Source organism: Taudactylus pleione, unplaced genomic scaffold (genome assembly GCF_031769625.1).
Source record: "Taudactylus pleione unplaced genomic scaffold, aTauple2 ptg000012l, whole genome shotgun sequence".
Taxonomy (NCBI): domain Eukaryota; kingdom Metazoa; phylum Chordata; class Amphibia; order Anura; family Myobatrachidae; genus Taudactylus; species Taudactylus pleione.
Genome location: NW_028284415.1, coordinates 5,342,371 through 5,362,312, shown reverse-complemented (window position 1 = coordinate 5,362,312; position 19,942 = coordinate 5,342,371). Strand labels below are relative to the sequence as shown.

Sequence of the window (19,942 nt, the reverse complement as noted above, 5' to 3'; positions counted from 1 at the left end):
CGCTCCACTGTTGAGAAAAAATATTCATAATAGGATACACCACTCCAGAACACTTAATTTTTTACAAATGAGCAGCACTGGAGCACCCACCTCCTTAGGATCCTCATTCTTGGAAGACATAAGTGATCCAAGAAATCCCCACACACAAAGGCCTTTACAGTGGTGTGTCGTCAGGGGAAACACCAAGAGCGTCTAATACAATAATATACAATAAGTTTGAAATCAGAGTATTAATCTAAATTGACCAGGGTGTCCTCCAGGTGACTGGTATTAACAGAGCACACAGACACAGGAAGAAAGTTCAATAATACTCACATGCACACAGACCACTCAATGCTCTGAATAAGTGGGCAAATAGTGCTCATCAAACAAGCTATACAAGCAGAAAGGAGTTATGGATATAACCTGGCTGCTAGGGGCAAGTTATATGAGGAGACAGGAGCACAAGAGTCTCTCCCTGAGCTGTACTGAGGCAGGCAATATAGAAAATGCCCGCTCAGCTTCTCAGAGGAGGTGGAGAGAGGGGAGGATTAAGCTTGGGAAGTGCTGTCTGCAGAGGAAGCGCGCCCAAGGATGGGGGAAGCTCTGTAGGTGGTCTCTGCCAGCAGGGAGCCCGACTTCTCCCAGCATCTGGCTGCGGAAGGGCGGCTCCAGGTCCTGTGGAGATCGCGGTCGAAGAAATTGACCCAGTCACCAATGCTGCAGCCGACGGTGCTGGGGTTGGTGGAGCAGCGGTGATAGCATCCTATAGGACACCCTGCACCGCTTGCTCGGTAAAAGAAAAAAGTAAAAGAAATTAAAAGTAATGGAAGACCACTAAAAAGTAGCTTCCCTACCCAAAAAAAAAGGTGCCCACTCCTGCTGACACCAAACTTAAACTGACTGCCGGAGGGAGGGTATAAAGGAGAGGGAGCCTGGACAGATGGGAATTTATGATTATTTAGTGCCCAAACTCTCCTCTCCAGGTTATACCCAGAGTGATCCCTATGTCCCTGAGTGGTGGAGGAAGAAAGACAGAGGCTTGCATCAGCTATGTATTTGGATGCTTCCTGTATGTGAGAGAAGAGTCAATAATTCGGACTTTGGTCTTCGGAGTGAATAGCTTCATGTGATGTGCTATGTCAGAATCCAAAACCAAACTGTAGCTAGAAACGGTTTAAGGGGTGTTCCTGCTGCCACACAATTAGATTCAAGTTTGAACTCTCTCTGGACTATTCCCAGTAGTCATTAGGGTGTGCTTCAGCAAATGGCTCAGTTACTACACAATCGTGACAAAACAACGGTAAAGGAGTTTTTAAGTATGCAATGAGTAAACAAAGAATTGTAAACCTTGGGTACACTGGTGAATACTATAGGTCGCCTTTAAAAACGCAAGTCTTCACTGAAATATAAACCTTTTAAATAGTCCCACACTACGACTTCACTATCACCAACACAGACTAATTTGAGAACACTAAAAAATATTTCTCCACCATAATTTCATATAGTAATAATGTGGATTATTCGTATAATCTCCCCTCAATTACTTAACAAAAAATATTCATTACTTCCTAAATGATTGAAGTTAGAATTTTCTTCCTCAGGGTCTATAGGGATCCACAAGGATACCATGGGGAAATTGGTACCTGGATCACTCAAACCACAACAGTTAAGCTTTCAGCATTTTGTATGCCCACTCAAGTAAGAGTATGGCTCAGTCAGCTGCTGAGTTTCAACAAATGTTGCAAGCGAACAGACCAGTAGTCACTAAAGCACCTATGCGGACAATATTTTATCAATCTGCTCAGCATGTAGATTCAGACGCATCATTGGAGGAATCAGATGATGCACCAGGTTCTCTCTCAGGAGAGGAGGACCATTCTTTTACAGTGGATATCCCTTCTTTGGTGAGGTCGGTCAAATCAATCCTAAATATACAGGATGATGAGCCAGCTCCTAGACCTAGGGCTCCAGTGTTTAAACACCAGACGGTGGTAAAAGCTGAATTTCCAGTTTGAGCAGCTCACTGAACTTATGGAAGCAGCATGGAGTAACCCGGATAAATGGTTCCATGTTACAAAAAGATTAGCATCTTTGTATCCTTTTCCACCTACTGAATGTACTAAGTGGGACGTCCCTCCTACTGTGGAGTGCTACATTGCCTATACCATCAGCATCGTCCCTTGAAGATCCTACAGATAGAAAACTTAAAACATGTCTTAAATCAGTGTTTTCATTGTCTGGAGCTGTTACTTGGCCATCTATGGCTGCGGCTTGGGTATCCAAGGCTGTTGAAGAATGGACGGGGGCATTAAAGGATACTCTACCAAATGCTACCAGAGAACAGCTGTCATATCTCCCAAACATGAGACGTGGCCTCCTATTTGGGAGAAGCTGCAGGATCCAAAAAGGCTCTGGAATTCTTACCTTGTTATGGAAACATACTTTTTGGAGCAGAATTGGCTAAAATAGTAGCTACTCTGGCAGCTTAAAAAAAATGTGCAGGTCTGCCATCAACAGCTACATTAAAGTCTAGGCAGTCTTCTTTTCACCCTCAGTGAAGAGCTAAAGGACAGTCTTCCTCCAGACCATCTAGTTCTCGCAGGACCTCCGAGCAGCAAGCTAAGAGGTCCTGGCCGGTCAGATGTCCAGCCTCTAAACCGGACGACAAACCCTCTGCCTGATGGGGCGTGCCTCCTCCTTGGGGATCCCAAGGTGGGAGGCCGACTTCTTCAATTTGCGGGCCACTGGCATCAAGCAACAACAGGCGCCTGGGTCCGAGAAGTGGTCTCTAAGGGGTATGCCCTCACTCTCAGGAGGCATCCTCCCCAGAAATGTTTTTGCATAACTCCCCCATCAGACTATCAAGGCCACGGCCCTCCAGGAGGCCATTTGCTCCCTGCTGGTTCCTGTGGTCCATTTGCTCCCTGCTGGTTCCTGTGGGTCAACAAGGAAGGGGTTATTATTCCAATCTATTTTTGTTTAGGAAACCAAATGGGTCTCATCGCCCTATTCTAAATCTGAAAACCCTTAACAAGTTCCCAAGTTCCGTATGCTAACTATTCGGTCAATTATTTTGGCAGTTGAACCTGGAGATTTTATGGCTTCACTGGAAATTCAGGATGCATATCTGCATGTGCCTATTACGCCATCCCACCAACAATGGTTTGCTGTCCTGGAACAACAGCATTACCAATTTCAGGCACTGCCCTTTGGTCTATCAACGGCACCTCGGGTCTTCACCAAAATAATAGTGGCTATGATGTCCTTCCTCAGGCGTCATGGAAGCCGAATGCGGTATGTAGTTATGTGACCGGCGGCCGCGAGATAGTCGCCTATCATAATCCCGATGCCGGAATCCAGGACGCGTGTGTGTGTGTGTGTAGGGAGGGTTAGGTTTAGGGCACCCCGGGGGGAATTAGGTCTAGGCACCCCCCGGGGAGGCATAGGCTAGGGGGAGAGTTAGAATACTTATATGTCGCTGTCTGCATTTCCTTCCTTAGGGCAGACGCCGTCTGTATTTGAACCGGCGGCTAAACATTTCAATCCCATTCCTCGGAATACTCCCATACCTGGACGACCTTCTGATATCGGCACAGTCTCCAACTGTCCATTGCCTGTCTACAGAAGCACGGCTGTATCATCAATTGGAAGAAATCCTCTTTCTCCAATACAGCAGATGGTACATCTGGGGGCACTTCTGGATTCTCAGACACAAAGGGTATTTCTGCCAGAGGACAAGATTGTGGCCCTAATATTGCGAGTATCCAAATTGCTACGCAAGCGAAGGGTATCCATTCGATTGGCGATGCAGGTCCTGGGGTCAATGGTGTCCACCTTTCGACATGGTGGAATATGCTCAATTCCTCTGCAACAATTGATTCTCTCCCGGTGGAACGGGCAGTATAATCTAAAACGGTCCCAAAGGATCTCTCTCACTTCGGAGGTACGTCTCTCTTGTGGCGACTACAAAAGGCTCATCTGGACAAGGGTCGCCCATTTTGGATTCCAAATTGGGTGCTCATCACCACAGATGCCAATCTTTGCGGATGGGGGTGGTGACAGGTCATCATACCTTTTCAGGGAAGATGGACAAATCAGGAAAGTCACCTGCCCATAAACATCCTGGAGCTGTGCGCAGTATACAAAGCGCTCATCCTGGCACAGGACCTACGTCAAGGCAGGCCGATCCAGATCCAGTCCGACAACAGTAGCTTATCTCAATCATCAGGGAGGCACGCAAAGTCATGCAGCCATGAAGGAAGTGAAACATTCTGATCTGGGCAGAACGTAATCTTCCAGCTATCTCTTCCTAAGTCGTCAGGACATACAAGCCAGAGAGTGGACTCTCCATCTGGGGTTTTTTCAACTTCTGGTAAACAAATTGGGCCTATAAAGACATGGACCTCATGGCCTCATGTCACAACCACAAGCTTCCAAGGTCCAGGACCAGAGACCCCTCAGCAGCCTTCGTGGACGCGCTGGCAGTGAAGTGGGACTTCAAGCTGCCGTATCTCTTTCTTCCAATTTCCCTCCTCCCAAGGGTCCTCAGGAAGTTCAAGCAGGAAGGCGGCACAGTAATACTGGTAGCTCCTGCTTGGCCCAGGCACCATTGGTTCACTGACATACGGAATCTATCCATAGACATTCTGTATCCTCTTCCTCTATGGCCGGATCTGTTAGCGCAGGGTCAATGCCTGCATCCGGACCTACCTAGTCTGTCTATGAAGGTGTGGCTCTTGAGTCTTCCATCTTAAGAGCCAAAAGGTTTCTCCAGCTGTGATTCAAACGATGCTCAGGGAGCAAGAGCTCTCTGCACGCATCTATTACCGAGTTTGGCATTGTTTTGGTCAATGGTGTTCTCACGGAAATTATGACCCTAAGGTTTTTAGGGTTTCCCAGGTACTTGCTTTTCTCCAGGCTGGGTTAGATCTTTCTGGGCTAGAGGTTTCTGCACGATCAGTTTGGGTCCAGCGAAAGGTTGCTTCTCTGCCGGATGTTAGAATTTTCTTTTCAGGGTGTTCTCCGAGTGCAGCCACCCTTTGTCCCACCGGTGGCACCGTGGGATTTATCTTTAGTTCTCAAGAGGTTACAAGCTCCTCCATTTGAACCTCTGGACTCCGTGGATTTGAAGTGGTTGACAGCGAAGACACTTTCTCCTCGCTATATCTTCTGCACGCAGTCTCTGATTTGGCAGCGCTCTCTTGTTGCTCCCCGTTTGATTTTTCACCAAGATGGAGTCGTTCTACGTACACGGGAGGGTTATCTTCCTAAGGTAGTGTCCCGTTTTCATGTCAATGAAGAGATTGTGGTTCCAACTTACTGTACGTGAAGCCTCCCTGGATGTGGTTCGTGCTCTGTATCTATGTGGATCGTATACGCTTTTAGAAAATCAGATGCTCTTTTTATGCTACATGGTTTTCACAAACTAGGCTGCCCAGCTAATAAACTCTGGCTCAATGGTTGCGTAGGACTATCTCCCAGGTTTAAACGCAGGCTGATCTCCTGTTCTAAACACAGCGACAGCACCATTCTACCTGGCCTGTGGGACCATCGTGGGCGTTTGGTTTCGTCGTGGTGCCTCTGCTGAACGATTGTGAAAGGCAGCCATGTGGTCTTCTGTCCACACTTTTCTTAGGTTCTAAGCCTTTTGACACTTTTGCCTCTCAGGATGCCTCCTTTGGGCGGCGGGTTCTCCTTTCTGTTCAGGAGCTTCCCCCATCCTAGGGGAACTGCTTTAGGACATCCCCATGGTATCCCTGTGGATCCCTATGGACCCTGAAGAAAATTAGAGTTATGGTAGACACCTTTAACTCTTTCTGCGAGGTCCATAGGGTCCACAGGGCACCCACCCTGACACACCTGGCTGCTTTCGGTCACGGATTCCCTCATCTTGTGCAAGTGTGTTTCTGGTTTACATTGTTCTTCCTTCTCCTGCCTTGGGCTTGTTTACAAAACTGAATGCATGTGGGCCTTGGAAGGGGTATATGTGGAGCTGAAAGCTTAACTGTTTGGTGCCTGGATCACTCCAATCACATTTCCCCATGGCCTCCCTGTGGGCCCTATGGACCTTTAAGAAAGAGTTAACAAAGGTAAGTCTACCATAACTTTTTTTTTCATGAAACCGTGGTTCCCAAACTTAGTCCTCAAAACACCCTAACTGTCCAGGTTTTTAGCATATCCATGCTTGAGCAGAGGTTCTTTATTTATTACCTCATTTATTTTGATTAAACCATCTGTTCTCAACCATGGAGATCCTTAAAATTTGGACTGTTACAATGCCTTAAGGACAGAGTTTGGGAACCACATTCTTAATATCTTCAAAAAATATTTGTTAAAGTATCACAACATGCAGTCTGCAGATCATTATTTTCCTTAGTTTTGCAATTTTGTTTTTATTTGTTACAGGCTATACCGTTCGTTTATACTGAATTTGTTTTTGTTTTTTAGGATACATGGGTAGCTATTACCACCTCCATTTATTAATTGTGAGACACACGTTATTGATGGATGCATGTATACCCCATGCCTTAATGGCTTTTCTGGTCATCAAATATCAGCCTTCACTGCAGAAATATTAGAGCCTGTATATGGGAAAAGGCACTAAACATGATCTTGTCCACCTTGGCACTTACAGACAAAAGTATCCTATACTGCAGAAAACATTAGAATAGCTAGGTTTCTTAAGCTCAGACCTCCCCAAACCTGGGATCAACAAGGAGGAGTCCCACTCAACTAATGTGCAAGGTTATCTATTTTTAAAAATGGTATGTCTTGTTAAGATAAAACATTATTCCTAAACATTTTATGTGTTTGAGTCAAAAATTTTAATAAAAAAAAAAAAAAAAAATCGGAATTTTCAAGTACAGATGTTACTATGAAAACCAGTTTTTAGAACCTAGATTTTTACGGTTCTGGAAAAGTAGATTATATGCTGTTAGAAGTAATGAGGCTTGAAATAAATAGAACACAACATATATCCCTTGGTGTCATCATCATAGGTATTGTCCTCACCAGGTTTTAGCTTTCATAACAATTCATAGTCCTCTCATAAGGTTCTCATAAAATCTCACTACTAGTTAGTAGTATGCTGGATTTCTCCAAGCTATTGTGCACGTTATACGCCCTGCGTCTGGTAGTTATATTGCCCTGCCTAGTGACTGATAATTTCACTCCTGTTGTCTACTCAAACGCTACATCCTGGCAATTGGCATAAGCACTAACTTATTGTTCACATCAAATTAAATTTGTAGTCTTATCTGGATTTTTTTCCTATGGTTTATGCATTGCATCAATGCCCAAATTTGGAGTATCTTACCCCACACTGTAGGGGGGGGCGCTTTAAACTCTTGGAATTAATATTGCTGAAATTGTCTAAAGGAAGTTTTGTTTTGTTCCAGGACCAAAGTCCGTGTATGCAACACTGCAGAGTTACAACTCCGATGACTTGCATCTATTGTTACAATCATCCAGTCACAGACTTACTGTAGAGAACCATCATAAGCAGAGAGACTGATGTGCCTAAGGGGGACAGATGACCTGGCCAGACAGGCAGTAGACAACCTAGTTCAATTCAGTGAAAATCTTAATATGGAACATCGCCGAGTGAAAGCATGTATATTGGACTGCTTAAAAAAATGAAGATAATTTTTTCCCAGAATCTTCACACAATAGAACGGATGAACTCTTTAGAACGAGAATCCTGTTTGCAAGAAAACTTTGAGAAGTGGCAGGGAATAAAATTCATTGGAATGGAGTTACAAAAAAAGGCATAAAAATAATAAGCATGCATTCATAGCATTAAGTTTATCCTGTATGTTCATTGACAGTCACAAAGCTAATAGTTACCAATATTCTGCCTTGATTGATCTGCATCAAAGAGGAATCATTCAAGGCAAAATCTCCCAGCTATTCGCCTTTCTTCTCAGAGGAATACAAATGTTCTGAGTCCTCATAGGATTAGGCCGGAGTACAAATTAGGAGCTTGCAAGTCTACTGAGAGAATCAGACTGATATGTAACGTTCTCATTAGGATGTTTTTATTAGACATGTACAGATTTTGAAAGCAGAGTAAGCTCTGATGCCTAGGGCCAGTGAGTTTGCCCAGGCTGACACAGAAAGCATGAGTGCAGAGAGATTTACTGAGGTAAAGCCTGGCAAGAAGGAGATGCTAACTGGAAAGAATACGCACAATCCCCTTAAGGTCACATCAATAGAGAGATGGCGGCTGTCCATTGGACCAATGGGCATATATACCTCTCTGTCCCTAGATGGAACTTCTATAGCAGGGGTTCCGAACCACGGTCCTCAAGGTACACTAACAGTCCAGGTTTTAAGGATAGCCATACTTGAGCCTCTTAATAACAGACTGCTTGGATTCTGGCGCCGGCATCTCGAAAGTAAGTAGCGGGATTAGGAGGGATGGTTAGCGTTTGAGGTTAGGCACTAAGGGGGGGAGGGTTAGGGTGGGGGGAGAGAGGCTTAGGGTGCAGGGAGGTTAGGTTTAGGTAGGGGGGGGTGTTAAGGACAGGAGGTGGGTTAGACTACAGACCGACAGGTGTAGCTATACTAACCTTGTCAGGATGTCGGCGTCGGGATTCTGACTGCCAAGATCCCGAGCGCCGGCATCCCGTACCCAACCACTTATAGGCAACCAATATCTCATCTGCTTTCAAGGAGAGAGAAAGCCCAGAGAGCATCCAGAGAACAGTCTCAACATCAATACTAGATGATTCCAGGTCACTCTCTCTCCGCAGTGACTGGATTTCACCTCCAGGTAACCGCCTTGATGAGATCAGGGAAAGGGAGTACTTGAGGCGTTCGTGACCGCTTCCACTCTGCCCACTGTCTTAACTGCAGACCAACCTGAGACCATCAATGCAGCAGCAAGCACAAAAAAACAAATGAAAGAATGGAAAACATGGAAACTGCCTTACGAAGCTGGTTCAGAAATGCCATACGCCTAAGATTGCCTCATGGGTGAGAATACACAGACATTTTTCAAATATGTGCACAATTCAATCTAAGTGCTTACCTCCCTCTATACCCAGTGTCGCAATTGCTAACAATTGAATGACAAAGATATTCTAATTTACATATACAGCACATACTTTACATGCAATATACATATATACTCACTAGGAGATTTGCCAGTGCTGTGGCTGGCAAAGAAACAAGGCTTGTGTGTGTTGACTCCCTGTTGATCCACCTGGTGAGACTGTGTGGCTTCTTTAAGTTGAGCAAGGATTTGTCGCCCACTACGCTGACAAGATGCGTTTACTTCAAACACCTGGAAAAAGGAGGCGGTAAGGTTTTAGTATAACACATACAGAAAACTGTCCTGGGTCTTAAGGACACATCAGAAGAGACAAACCTTGAAGCCCAACTCCTGCGCACAGGCATAGACAGCTGCCGTCTTCCCCACCCCAGGAGGCCCAGTGATGAGCACAGTGTTACACAGAGAATCTTCATCACTATCCTCACTGTCATGGAAGTCACCAAGGTTCCAAGTATCTGACAAAAAAAATAACAGCGTAAAACAGTGCTGCCAATGAGTCACAATTCTGAAGTGTATCTATAGTTCGAATGAGGTCACCCATTATTACCATTCTCATCTTTCCCTGTGCTTTGCATTTGATTTCTTCTCTCCTCCTTTTCCGCCCTGATTTTCCAATCCCTCAGCCAGCTAGAAAGAAAAAAAAAAACCCAACCATATTCATATTAGCAACACAGACAAACTATGGCAATGCCAGCATCACAGATTCATCCAGGTGTCAGTGAGCATAGCTAAAAACATCCCCATTTCACACAAAAGATGGGGAATTGATAAGGTACCTGTGTAACCGTCTGACTGCAGCAGAATTTCCTATCAAGTCATCAGAACGCTGAGGTTGGTATTTTTCTGTCCACAGAACATCCTCCCAAATCGTATCTAATGAATAAAATAAAATAAAAAAATCGCATTTATAAAACTTTTTTTTATAAAAAAACCTTTAGCTGCCATTTGCTTTATCAGAGACAATTCAGGGAGGTGGCTCTCCACAAAGTAGATGGAATTCATAGATTGAGATCTAAACAGGGATACACAGAAATAGGTAACAGTAACATTAATTTCAATAACTAAGAAAACAATTACTTTCAGTAACTGCCATCTTCTCTTCAACAACAACATCAGGCTCAGCAGCAGCATTAGCCTTCCTCTGAGATGCTCTAGAAAGGTGCCCCCTGGTTGTACGTGTTGGCGGAGCACACTCTCCATCTCCACACTGTGGCTGCAAATCATGGTCTTCATGAAAGTCTCCTGTATCCTTGGCAGGTTTTCTTCTTTTACTCTCTGTGCCAGGAAAGTCCCTCTTTTTACGCTTTGTCCGGTTGCCAGCATCTTCAACAGAAGAGTCATTGGTTTCTTTACTCCGGCCTGTCTGTCTTAGGCATTTCTCAAGCATTTGTACTGGAAAACAAATAAAAATAAACTATTAATAATTTACAAAATAGGAGAGTTATGGTAAAACTTAACCTTGTTAACTCTCTTTCTTCAAAATCCATAGGGTCCCACAGGGGAGACAATGGGGAGTAGGTGGGACCTAGAGGACCAGACACCAACAGCAAAGCTTTTCAATCCCAGGATGCTCCGGTCTTTCCCCCTATACCCCACCCACAACCGGAGGGCAACTCAGTTTTTTTTAACAAGCCCAAGGCAGGATAGAAGAGAAGGAAGACTGGTACACTGAGGAATCACACTCCCACACAGACTGAAACAAGTGTTCCAAAGCAGTTGTTCAAGGGCGGGAATGCTCCTGAGCTGATAGAAGAACCCTGCGCCACTCAATCCTGAGTGCCAAATGTATCAAAGGCATAAAACCTAAGAAAGGTGTGGACAGACCACGTGGCCGCCTTGCAGGGCTGTTCAGCAGGGGTGCCACGACGGGCTGCCCACTAGGGACCCACAGAGCGAGTAGAATGAGCAGACAGGGGGGGGGGGGGTGTGTGTCTCCTCAAGAATGAGCGGGCGTATCCATGGGAGATCACTTCCCTTACCAAGGCATCTGACATGGTTTGATGCCAAAACTGGGCTAATTGAAGAATTCGGCCTCCCACCCTGGGAGCCCCCAGGAAGAGGCCCGCCCCGTCAGGTTTGTCCTCAGATTTGGTTGGTGGACGTCTAGTAGCCCAGGTCTGTTTATCCCTTGCCTTGGAGGCCTTAGCTGATGCCTGATGCCTTGGAGAGGACTGACCTTTGGTTTTCCCTTGAGGGCGAAAGGATGACATCTGAGACTTTGCATTATATGCAGAGGGCAGGAACGCTGTCTTGGAAGCTGCCAAGGTAGTCTCAATTTTATCCATTTCCGGGCCAAACAGGATATCTCCAGAAAAAGGCAGAGATTCCAGAGCCTTCCTAGAGTCAATCTGCTTTCCAGGAATGGAGCCAGACAATACGGCGGGCCACTACTGAAGTGGCAGATATCCTGGAGGCTGGAAGAGCCGTATCCATAGCTGCTTCACCTATGTAGGAGGCTGCATCTCTAATGTGAGATATGTAGGACAGCTGTTCACTCGAAGCATCAGGGAGAAATGTCTCTTCTAGGTAATCTGCCCAAATATCAATGGCTTTTGCCACCCAGGACGTAGCCCTAGCAGGACGAATAATAGCTCCTGTAAGATTGTATATAGATTTATGACAAGCATCTATCCTTCTACCTGTAAATTCCTTGAAGGAGGTTGCAGTATGTATGGGTAAGATAGCATTCTTGACCAGACAAGTTACATGAGAATCCATTGCTGGTGGAACTTCACATTTAGTGCAAAGAGTAGCGGGGAGAGGGTAAAAGGAACTTAAACAGTTTGGCACCTGAAACCTTTTACTGGGCATATTCCATGCCTCACTCATGTGATCAGATAGCTGGTCAGAGTGAGGAAACTCTGGTAAAACTACCTTTTGTCAATTAAAAACAGTGGCTGTTTAGTCTTAGGAGCGGGTTCCCCTTCTATTTGTAGAATAGACTTTACAGCTCTCACCAATGCAGGTATATTTAATTTAGAAGGTGGCTCCTCGTCTCCTAATAAGGAGTCAGAGTGAGAAAGGTCTGCATCTTCTGCCTCCCCAGAGGATACATCAGAAGCAGATGACTGGGAAGATAACACAGCACGCTTACCAGGTTTACTAGGATACGGCTTCTTTTTTTGCATCATTTGCTAAAAACTGTAGAGGTTTTCACCAAACTCTGTACTGATGTAGAAAGTGCACCTACCCATGGGAGAGCTACCGTAGGGACTGCTAGGTGAAAAGGGAGCCCAAGATGGATCCTGAGGAGGAGACACCGGGGCTGAGGGACCGAGGTGTGGCACAGAAATTAGTACAAAGACCATCCTGAATGAGGACCTGTGAAACTAAGCCCGCTGAGTAGGACTTACAAGACACCAGAGTAGGAGCAGCAGCATCAGCCTGCTTGTTCTTCTTTCCTCTGCCAGCATAGTCACTGGGATAATAAAATATACAAACTGACAGTGCAGTGAGCAACGGCACAGTGTGGTGAGCAACCGCGCTATATAGCATGCGATAGCCCTCCCAAAATCTATGGAAGATGTGAGGAACAATGAACTCCCTAATACCAGAGTATGCCAGGGTATAGTAGAATAAAGGAAAAGGTATAAGCTTGACAGTATAGAAAGTAAAGAACAGCGCTAGCACAAGTCACATACAAACGAAGAAAAACACTGCATTTATTTGCAATGGGCACTAAATCAACTACACAGACCACAGTGGCTGGAAAAATATAGCTCTGTATAACCTGGCCCTTGGGAGAGGTATACAGGGAGACTGGGTCCAGCGTACCCGGATATCTGCTTGTCGAAAATGGCTGCCGTGCGTCTCTGAGGGGGCGGAGGGTGAGGGAGTAGCAGCTCAGGGCACAGCAAGGCCGCAGTGGAATGGCGCTTTAAGCTGGGGGAGGGGCTGCAGGGAGAGCGCCTTATTCCCCTTGCAGAAGTTAACCACCGGGTCCCCTGGCCTGTAAAATATGCCTCTGTATTATATATGCCCCGGTGGTCTAGTGGAGTCATGGGCGCACCAGTGTCCACATCAGCGCCTCCGGTCTGTCTCCTGAAACCGGAGGCAAGACTGCCCAAAGACGTGAAACCCCGCAAGCGAGGATCCGCCTTACCTGTCCCCTGAATTCCGTGCTGCAGTCTGGGGAGCCTGCTAGCTAGTCCCCATCATAGCCCCGCCGGGAGTACTTAGCCGAGGGCTGGGGTCATGGTGCCACGGAGGGGTGATGGAGCAGCAGTGCAGACGTCCAAGGGACTGTCTCGACCTGCTGCTCAATAGTAAAAAAAAAAAAATACTAGAAATAAATATAAAATCATAAAAATAAGTTTGGGCTGCGTAAAGCAGCAGCGCGGTTAAAAATGTTGATCCAGCACCTGCTGGACACCAACGAAACTGAGGTGCCCTCAGGCTGTGGGCTGGGTATTGGGGGAAGGACCGGAGTATCCTGGGATAGAACAGCTTTGCTGTTGGTGTCCGGTCCTCCAGGTCCCACCTACACGCCATTGTCTCCCCTCTGGAGCCCTTTGGATCCTGAAAAAAAAAAAAAAGGGATTTGTATACTCCAGTTAAAATATTATCCTTGACTTCATTGGGAGAAGGGGGGGGGGGGCGGGGTGGCAGCACTAGTGGAATAATGCCTCCATCTGGACTCTGGCACTTTAAAAATTGAGCTCCTCCCCCCCCCTTCTATATCCCCATTCTCCATGAAACTTATTTTTCCAATCTAGTCCCACAGGACACAAAGGCCCGGATTCATTTAGCCTCGTTAGTTTAGCCCTTTTCCCTGCGCGGTAAATCTGCTGCGTTAACCCATAGATTCCATGATGTATCCAGAGCTATGGGTTAACGTGTTCACAGCTGCCGCAATAAGGGAAAAAAGCCCTATTTAACGCAGACCTGTTCGAGTCCCAAAAGGAGGTGAACAGAAAACCACGTTAAGTGGCTGCCACGGGCTGTAATTGAATAGCCCTGGGCTATTTGGATTCGGCCTAAAGAAACCTAAAGAGAAATACCAAACCAGGACAAAAAGTTTTGGCGCTTGGTTTCCCCTAATGGATTCAGAAAAAAGGATTTAACGTATGAATGAGAAAGAGGAATATACTTCTCTCTGAATCCATCTAGGGACACTGGGACCTTGATTATAAAGGCTCAGACAGGACTTTGGGCACTTTTATTTTTTTTTTTTATTTACATAAAAGACTCAAACTTTATGAAACCTTATTGGCTACCAGTAAGTTCGTTACCAGTTGAAACAAGCCCCAGAGGACAGAAATGACAGACATAAAAAAGGAAACTCTTCCTCCAACTTTATTACTTAAAAATGAAAAACTAATGCCTAAAAGATATATTGCTTGTTCCTTTGAACGGGTGATATATATATATATATATATATATATATATATATCTATAGTGCATCGCCGGGTGTGTACAGTGGATATGTCCGAACGACATCGTTCTCACACATATCCGATCTGCTGAGCAGCACAGCAGATGGTCGATATATCGGTCATCTGTTGGTATGTATGGGCGACCCAGCGATCACCCGTATGCATGCTGCGGGGACCCGGCCGTGTTCGACAGCTCAACTGGGCATGCAATTTAAATGCCTGCCCCAGCTGAATTGTCAAGCCAGTCACATCGGGCAGATTATTGGTAAGTGTGTATACATTTATTAATAAGTCAGACCTAGTGTGTACCCAGTAACAGAGGATGGCTAAGTGAAACTTCTATTCAGGTTTAATTCTCACCTTCTGTCTGACTAGCACCCCTCTCACCTGCCCTTAGGTGTTTTTAATTAATATAGGTCCTTGGCATTTCAAACTACACTTTGAAATAGGCACTAATATAGATAAGCCCTAGGTAAATTGATATAATGTGTCAGTATTAGGGATGTTAGGGACCCACCTAATCAGGTTCACCGTGATACAGTAGGTGGGCATGCATTTTTGGCCAGAAATGTACTAAGAAACCTTATTTATATACTCCAAGAAACTTGTAGAGTTTATTATATTTGTTTTAGCAGTATTAACGGTATTCTAAGAGTGTGTACCTATGTTTTTTTTTCTACCTTCTTAATCTTGTCTTTTTTGCTTGGAGGCAGCAATATTTGTGCATTATTTTGTAAATTGAGATTTATTTCTTTAAAAATTAAAAAAATAAAATGGATTTCAGCAATATGTAAATCTACAGAGTGAATTGGAATTGTTCTGACAAATGTAAAAGCAGAATGTCCCAGGGCTCTGGTGTTGGTAGGGACTTAGCCTTGCGTGCATTGACAATTCAGTGATTGGGAAAAGTGGAGGTGTTGACACAACAACCCATCAGATACGAGTTAAAATGAGGGGGAAAAAAAATTGGTTGCTATTGGCAACAACATTACTCTTCCTTTCCACTAGTTTGGGAAGTGCCAGAATGCTGTACCTCAGTCTTGTGAATCATGAGTTAAAATTGTAAGATTCAAAATTTGTAGTCAGCTTTTAAGTTCCATTAGTATACATGCAATAAAAATTGAGAAACAAAGTAAAAAAATAAAAATGGGATCAGTTGATGTGGAATAACCCTCATGACTGAAGTCACACTCTGAAACGTCAGAAGGAGGTAGAGGGGACGGTTCTACTTACTTTATCTACCTCAGGAACGTTTCTAGGAAGAGTAGGAGTAAGTTACCTGGCTACCACACTGGGAGCCGCAGTAGCTGGTGAGGTGTCAGTGAAAGAGCCTCTAATCTCAACTTCCAAGGGTAGTGAAGGGATCTTCCCCAGAGAATAGACCCACATTGGAAGTGGGATGCAGGAGGTGGTTAGCTGACAACTTACAATGACTTCTGTAGTAGCGAGATATAAAGAAAAAAAACAAAACAAAAAAAAAAACACCCCAGCAAATAAGTACTCTACTGAAGGCACGCAAAACAAATGGAGGAGGAGCTTGAACAGTTTAAAATACCTAAATCCTAATGGAAGTTCTAAATCTTTATGGTAACAGTGTGCCCCAATTGATAATTTTAGGAAAGGTAAAAACCAAGAGGGAATAAAAGTGGGCCCTTCAAGGACATTAGACAACGCATTACATTACCATATAAACCAAGCTGTAGAAGGAACAAGACCACAAACCTGGTTTATTTGTGCTTTGAAGTGCAAGATAATCGCTCTGTTTTTTGAGGAATTGCTTAAAAACTCTTTTCACTGGAAAAGGTGGATTATGCGACCGAATCTCTTCTAAAAGAAAGTCTCGAATAACTATAGAAAACTCTGATCTCTTAGTCACCTAAAAAAAACAGAAATTATATGGAAGATGTTTTTGTTAAAGGATAACAGCATTTTTTAATATATTATATATATATATATATATATATATATATATATATATATATATATATATACATATACACACACACACACACATACATAGTCAGGTGCATAAATATTGGGACATTGACAGAATTTTCATATTTTGGCCTCTATTCACCACCACAATGGCTTTGAAATGAAACAAACAAGATGTGCTTTAACTGCAGACTTTCAGATTTAAGTTTAGGGTAATTACATCCAAATCAGGTGAACGGTGTAGGAATTACAACGGTTTGTATATGTGCCTCCCACTTTTTAAGGGTCCAAAAGTAATGGGACTATCAACTCAAAAGCTATTTCATGGACAGGTGTGGGCTATTCCCTCATTATTTCATTATCAATTAAGCAGGTAAAAGGTCTGGAGTTGATTCTAGGTGTGACATTTGCATTTGGAATCAGTTGCTGTCGACTCTCAATATGAGATCCAAAGAGCTGTCACTATCAGTGAAGCAAGCCATCATTAGGCTGAAAAATCAAAAACAAACCCATCAGAGAGATAGCAAAAACATTAGGTGTGGCCAAATCAACTGTTTGGAACATTCTTAAAAAGAAAGAACGCACCGGAGAGCTCAGCAACACCAAAAGACCCTGAAGACCATGGAAAACAACTGTGGTGGATGACAGAAGAATTATTTCCCTGGTGAAGAAAAACCTTCACAAACAGTTGGCCAAATCAAGAACACTCTCCAGGAGGTAGGTGTCAACAATCAAGAGAAGATTTCACAAGTGAGAATATATAGGATTCACCACAAGATGTAAACCATTGATGAGCATCAAAAACAGGAAGACCAGATTAGAGTTTGCCAAACAATATCTAAAAAACCCATTACAGTTCTGGAACAACATCCTATGGACAGATGCGACAAAGATCAACTTGTACCAGAGTATGGAGAAGGAAAGGAACTGCTCATGATCCAAAACATACCACCTCATCAGTGAAGCATGGTGGTGGTAGTGTCATGGCGTGGGCATGTATGGCTGCCAATGGAACTAGTTCCCTTGTATTTATTATGTGACTGCTGACAAAAGCAGCAGAATGAATTCTGAAGTGTTTCGGGAAATATTATATGCTCATATTCAGTCAAATGCTTCAGAACTCATTGGACGGCGCTTCACAGTACAGATGGACAATGACCCGAAGCATACTGCAAAAGCAACCAAAGAGTTTTTTAAGGCTAAAAAGTGGAATGTTATGCAATGGCCAAGTCAATCCCCTGACCTGAATCCGATTGAGCATGCATTTCACTTGATGAAGACAAAACTGAAGGGAAAATGCCCCAAGAACAAGCAGGAACTGAAGACATTTGCAGTAGAGGCCTGGCAGAGCATCACCAGGGAAGAAACCCAGCGTCTGCGTTCCAGACTTCAGGCTGTAATTGCCTGCAAAGGATTTGCAACAAAGTATTAAAAAGTGAAAGTTAGATTTAGCATTGTTTAGTTTGTCCCATTACTTTTGGCCCCTTAAAAAGTGGGAGGCACATATAGAAACCGTTGTAATTCCTACACCATTCACCTGATTTGGATGTAATTACCCTCAAATTAAATCTGAAAGTCTGCAGTTAAAGCACATCTTGTTTGATTCATTTCAAAGCCATAGTGGTGGTGAATAGAGGCCAAAATATGAAAATTCTGTCAATGTCCATATATATATATATATATATATATATATATATATATATATATATATATATATATATATATATATATATATATATATATATATATATATACATATATATATACATACACTACAACCAATGGCGGCACTCCGGATAACAAACGATGCGGACACTTAGCTGGTTTCAGCGACGTTTCAGCGCCTTTAATCAGCGCTTTTATCAAGCATATACAGTAATACAAAAGTGAATAACAGACTTAAATAGCTCACCACCCCGCAGGCCAAACCTCCGATGTAGCACACGTGCGCTGCCAGACAGCAGTCGCACAGGACATGACGTCATGGTCAGCCGCTGGTGTAACCATAGTGATGTGAATGCACACTAATACTCACTGTGACTGCTCATCGAATGATCATAAAATAAAAGCAAACTCTGTGTCAAAACCGAAAAGCGGCCTTAAACAGAATATGCACCATTAAGTGAAAATGAATGAGAACACCAATACTCTAAAACTTACTCTCGGCAGACTGCCGTAATTATGCTAAAAGCACCATGACCACTACCTACACCTATACAAACATGACCGACAACATCAACACGACGTACCTAAATATATATGACATTGGACACATAAAACGATGTCAATTTACAATGTACAACAAAATATTAATGCACACAATAAACAGATGAACAGCAACCGATATGTACCCACTTTGTATCAACCCACAAAAAACTTATTATGACTATAATCAGGCCCATAAATTAACGGAGACTACACTAAGATGCAAAATGGTGTCCGAACATATCAAACAGCCCCCTTGGAAGCGATAATCTGTTAATCGCTACGGCAAGCACCACTAACTATTAAATGATAGACTCTATGGATGTTTATACAAAGCATTGAAGACCTAAAGTCTCATTCAAACCACGAGGAGCCAATGTCTCTAACCTCATGATCCAATTGGCTTCACACTGTAACAGTTTCTTGCCACGATCACCACCTCTCTGTAGAGGAGGCACATGGTCAATAATACGATAGCGTAACGTCGCAATGCTATGTTTAGCCTCAGAAAAATGTCTGGCTACAGGCTGTTCACTGGTGCCGCTAGCAATAGCAGCCCTAATAGCTGACCTGTGTTGCGCCATACGGACTCGGAGTGTACACTCTGTCTTCCCTATGTACATTTTAGAACAAGGGCAGATAATCGCATAAACAATGTATGAACTAGTGCATGTAAGGTGATAGCGTATATTATATTTCACACCTGTGAATGGATGGAAAAACGAAGGCCCTGTCTGTAAATAGCTGCAAGTGGTGCAGTTGGAACATTTATAACAACCCAATTTAGGATTACCCAAAAAGCTGCTTTTCTTGGATTTACCCAATTGGGTGATGTCGTTACGCACTAAAAGGTCTTTGAGGTTTCTACCTCTGCGATAACAAGACATAAGAGATGAATTGATGAGGGGTTGAAGGTGCTTGTCTGTGCTGATGATTGGCCACAGACGTTTAGCTTGTCGATTGATGGAGGAACTCATGTGGTTAAAGTTGTTAACCCATATATGCCCATTAGACTGAGCATTCTTAACGGTACTAGGAGCACCAAGCAGTTTATCTGCTGGAATTGCCAATGCTTTAAGTTTGGCTTGGCTCAAAGTTGCCAAACTGTACCCTCTTTGTAAAAAATTAGTCAGCATCCTATCTAGTTGTTTGATCCCTTCCTCTCGATCTTTCGCTATACGCAAAGCACGTAAAAACTGTGAGAATGGTAAAGAGTTTTTTAATGGTGCTGGATGTGCACTACTGGCCAGTAACACATTGTTCCTGTCAGTGGCCTTGGTAAATAAAGAGGGAACAAATCTACCTCCACACTTGGTAACCGTAACATCTAAGAAATTCACCGAAGTGAGACTGGTGTGGTACGTGAATCTCACAGGTCTATGCAAATTAT

At 43.8% G+C, this 19,942-nt stretch overlaps 1 protein-coding gene across 1 annotated transcript in view; it reads right to left on the bottom strand.

Annotated features, from left to right (window-relative positions):
* The window catches only part of ATAD5 (ATPase family AAA domain containing 5), an 84,281-nt gene that overhangs the window by 22,964 nt on the left and 41,375 nt on the right, over positions 1–19,942 (bottom strand). The window contains exons 9-14 of the mRNA XM_088468565.1: positions 16,135–16,288; positions 10,115–10,429; positions 9,814–9,910; positions 9,585–9,664; positions 9,353–9,492; positions 9,118–9,268 (exon numbers count right to left, since the gene is read on the bottom strand). Coding sequence (XP_088324691.1) covers positions 9,118–9,268; positions 9,353–9,492; positions 9,585–9,664; positions 9,814–9,910; positions 10,115–10,429; positions 16,135–16,288 — 937 coding nt within the window. The remainder of the gene's footprint in view (positions 1–9,117; positions 9,269–9,352; positions 9,493–9,584; positions 9,665–9,813; positions 9,911–10,114; positions 10,430–16,134; positions 16,289–19,942) is intronic.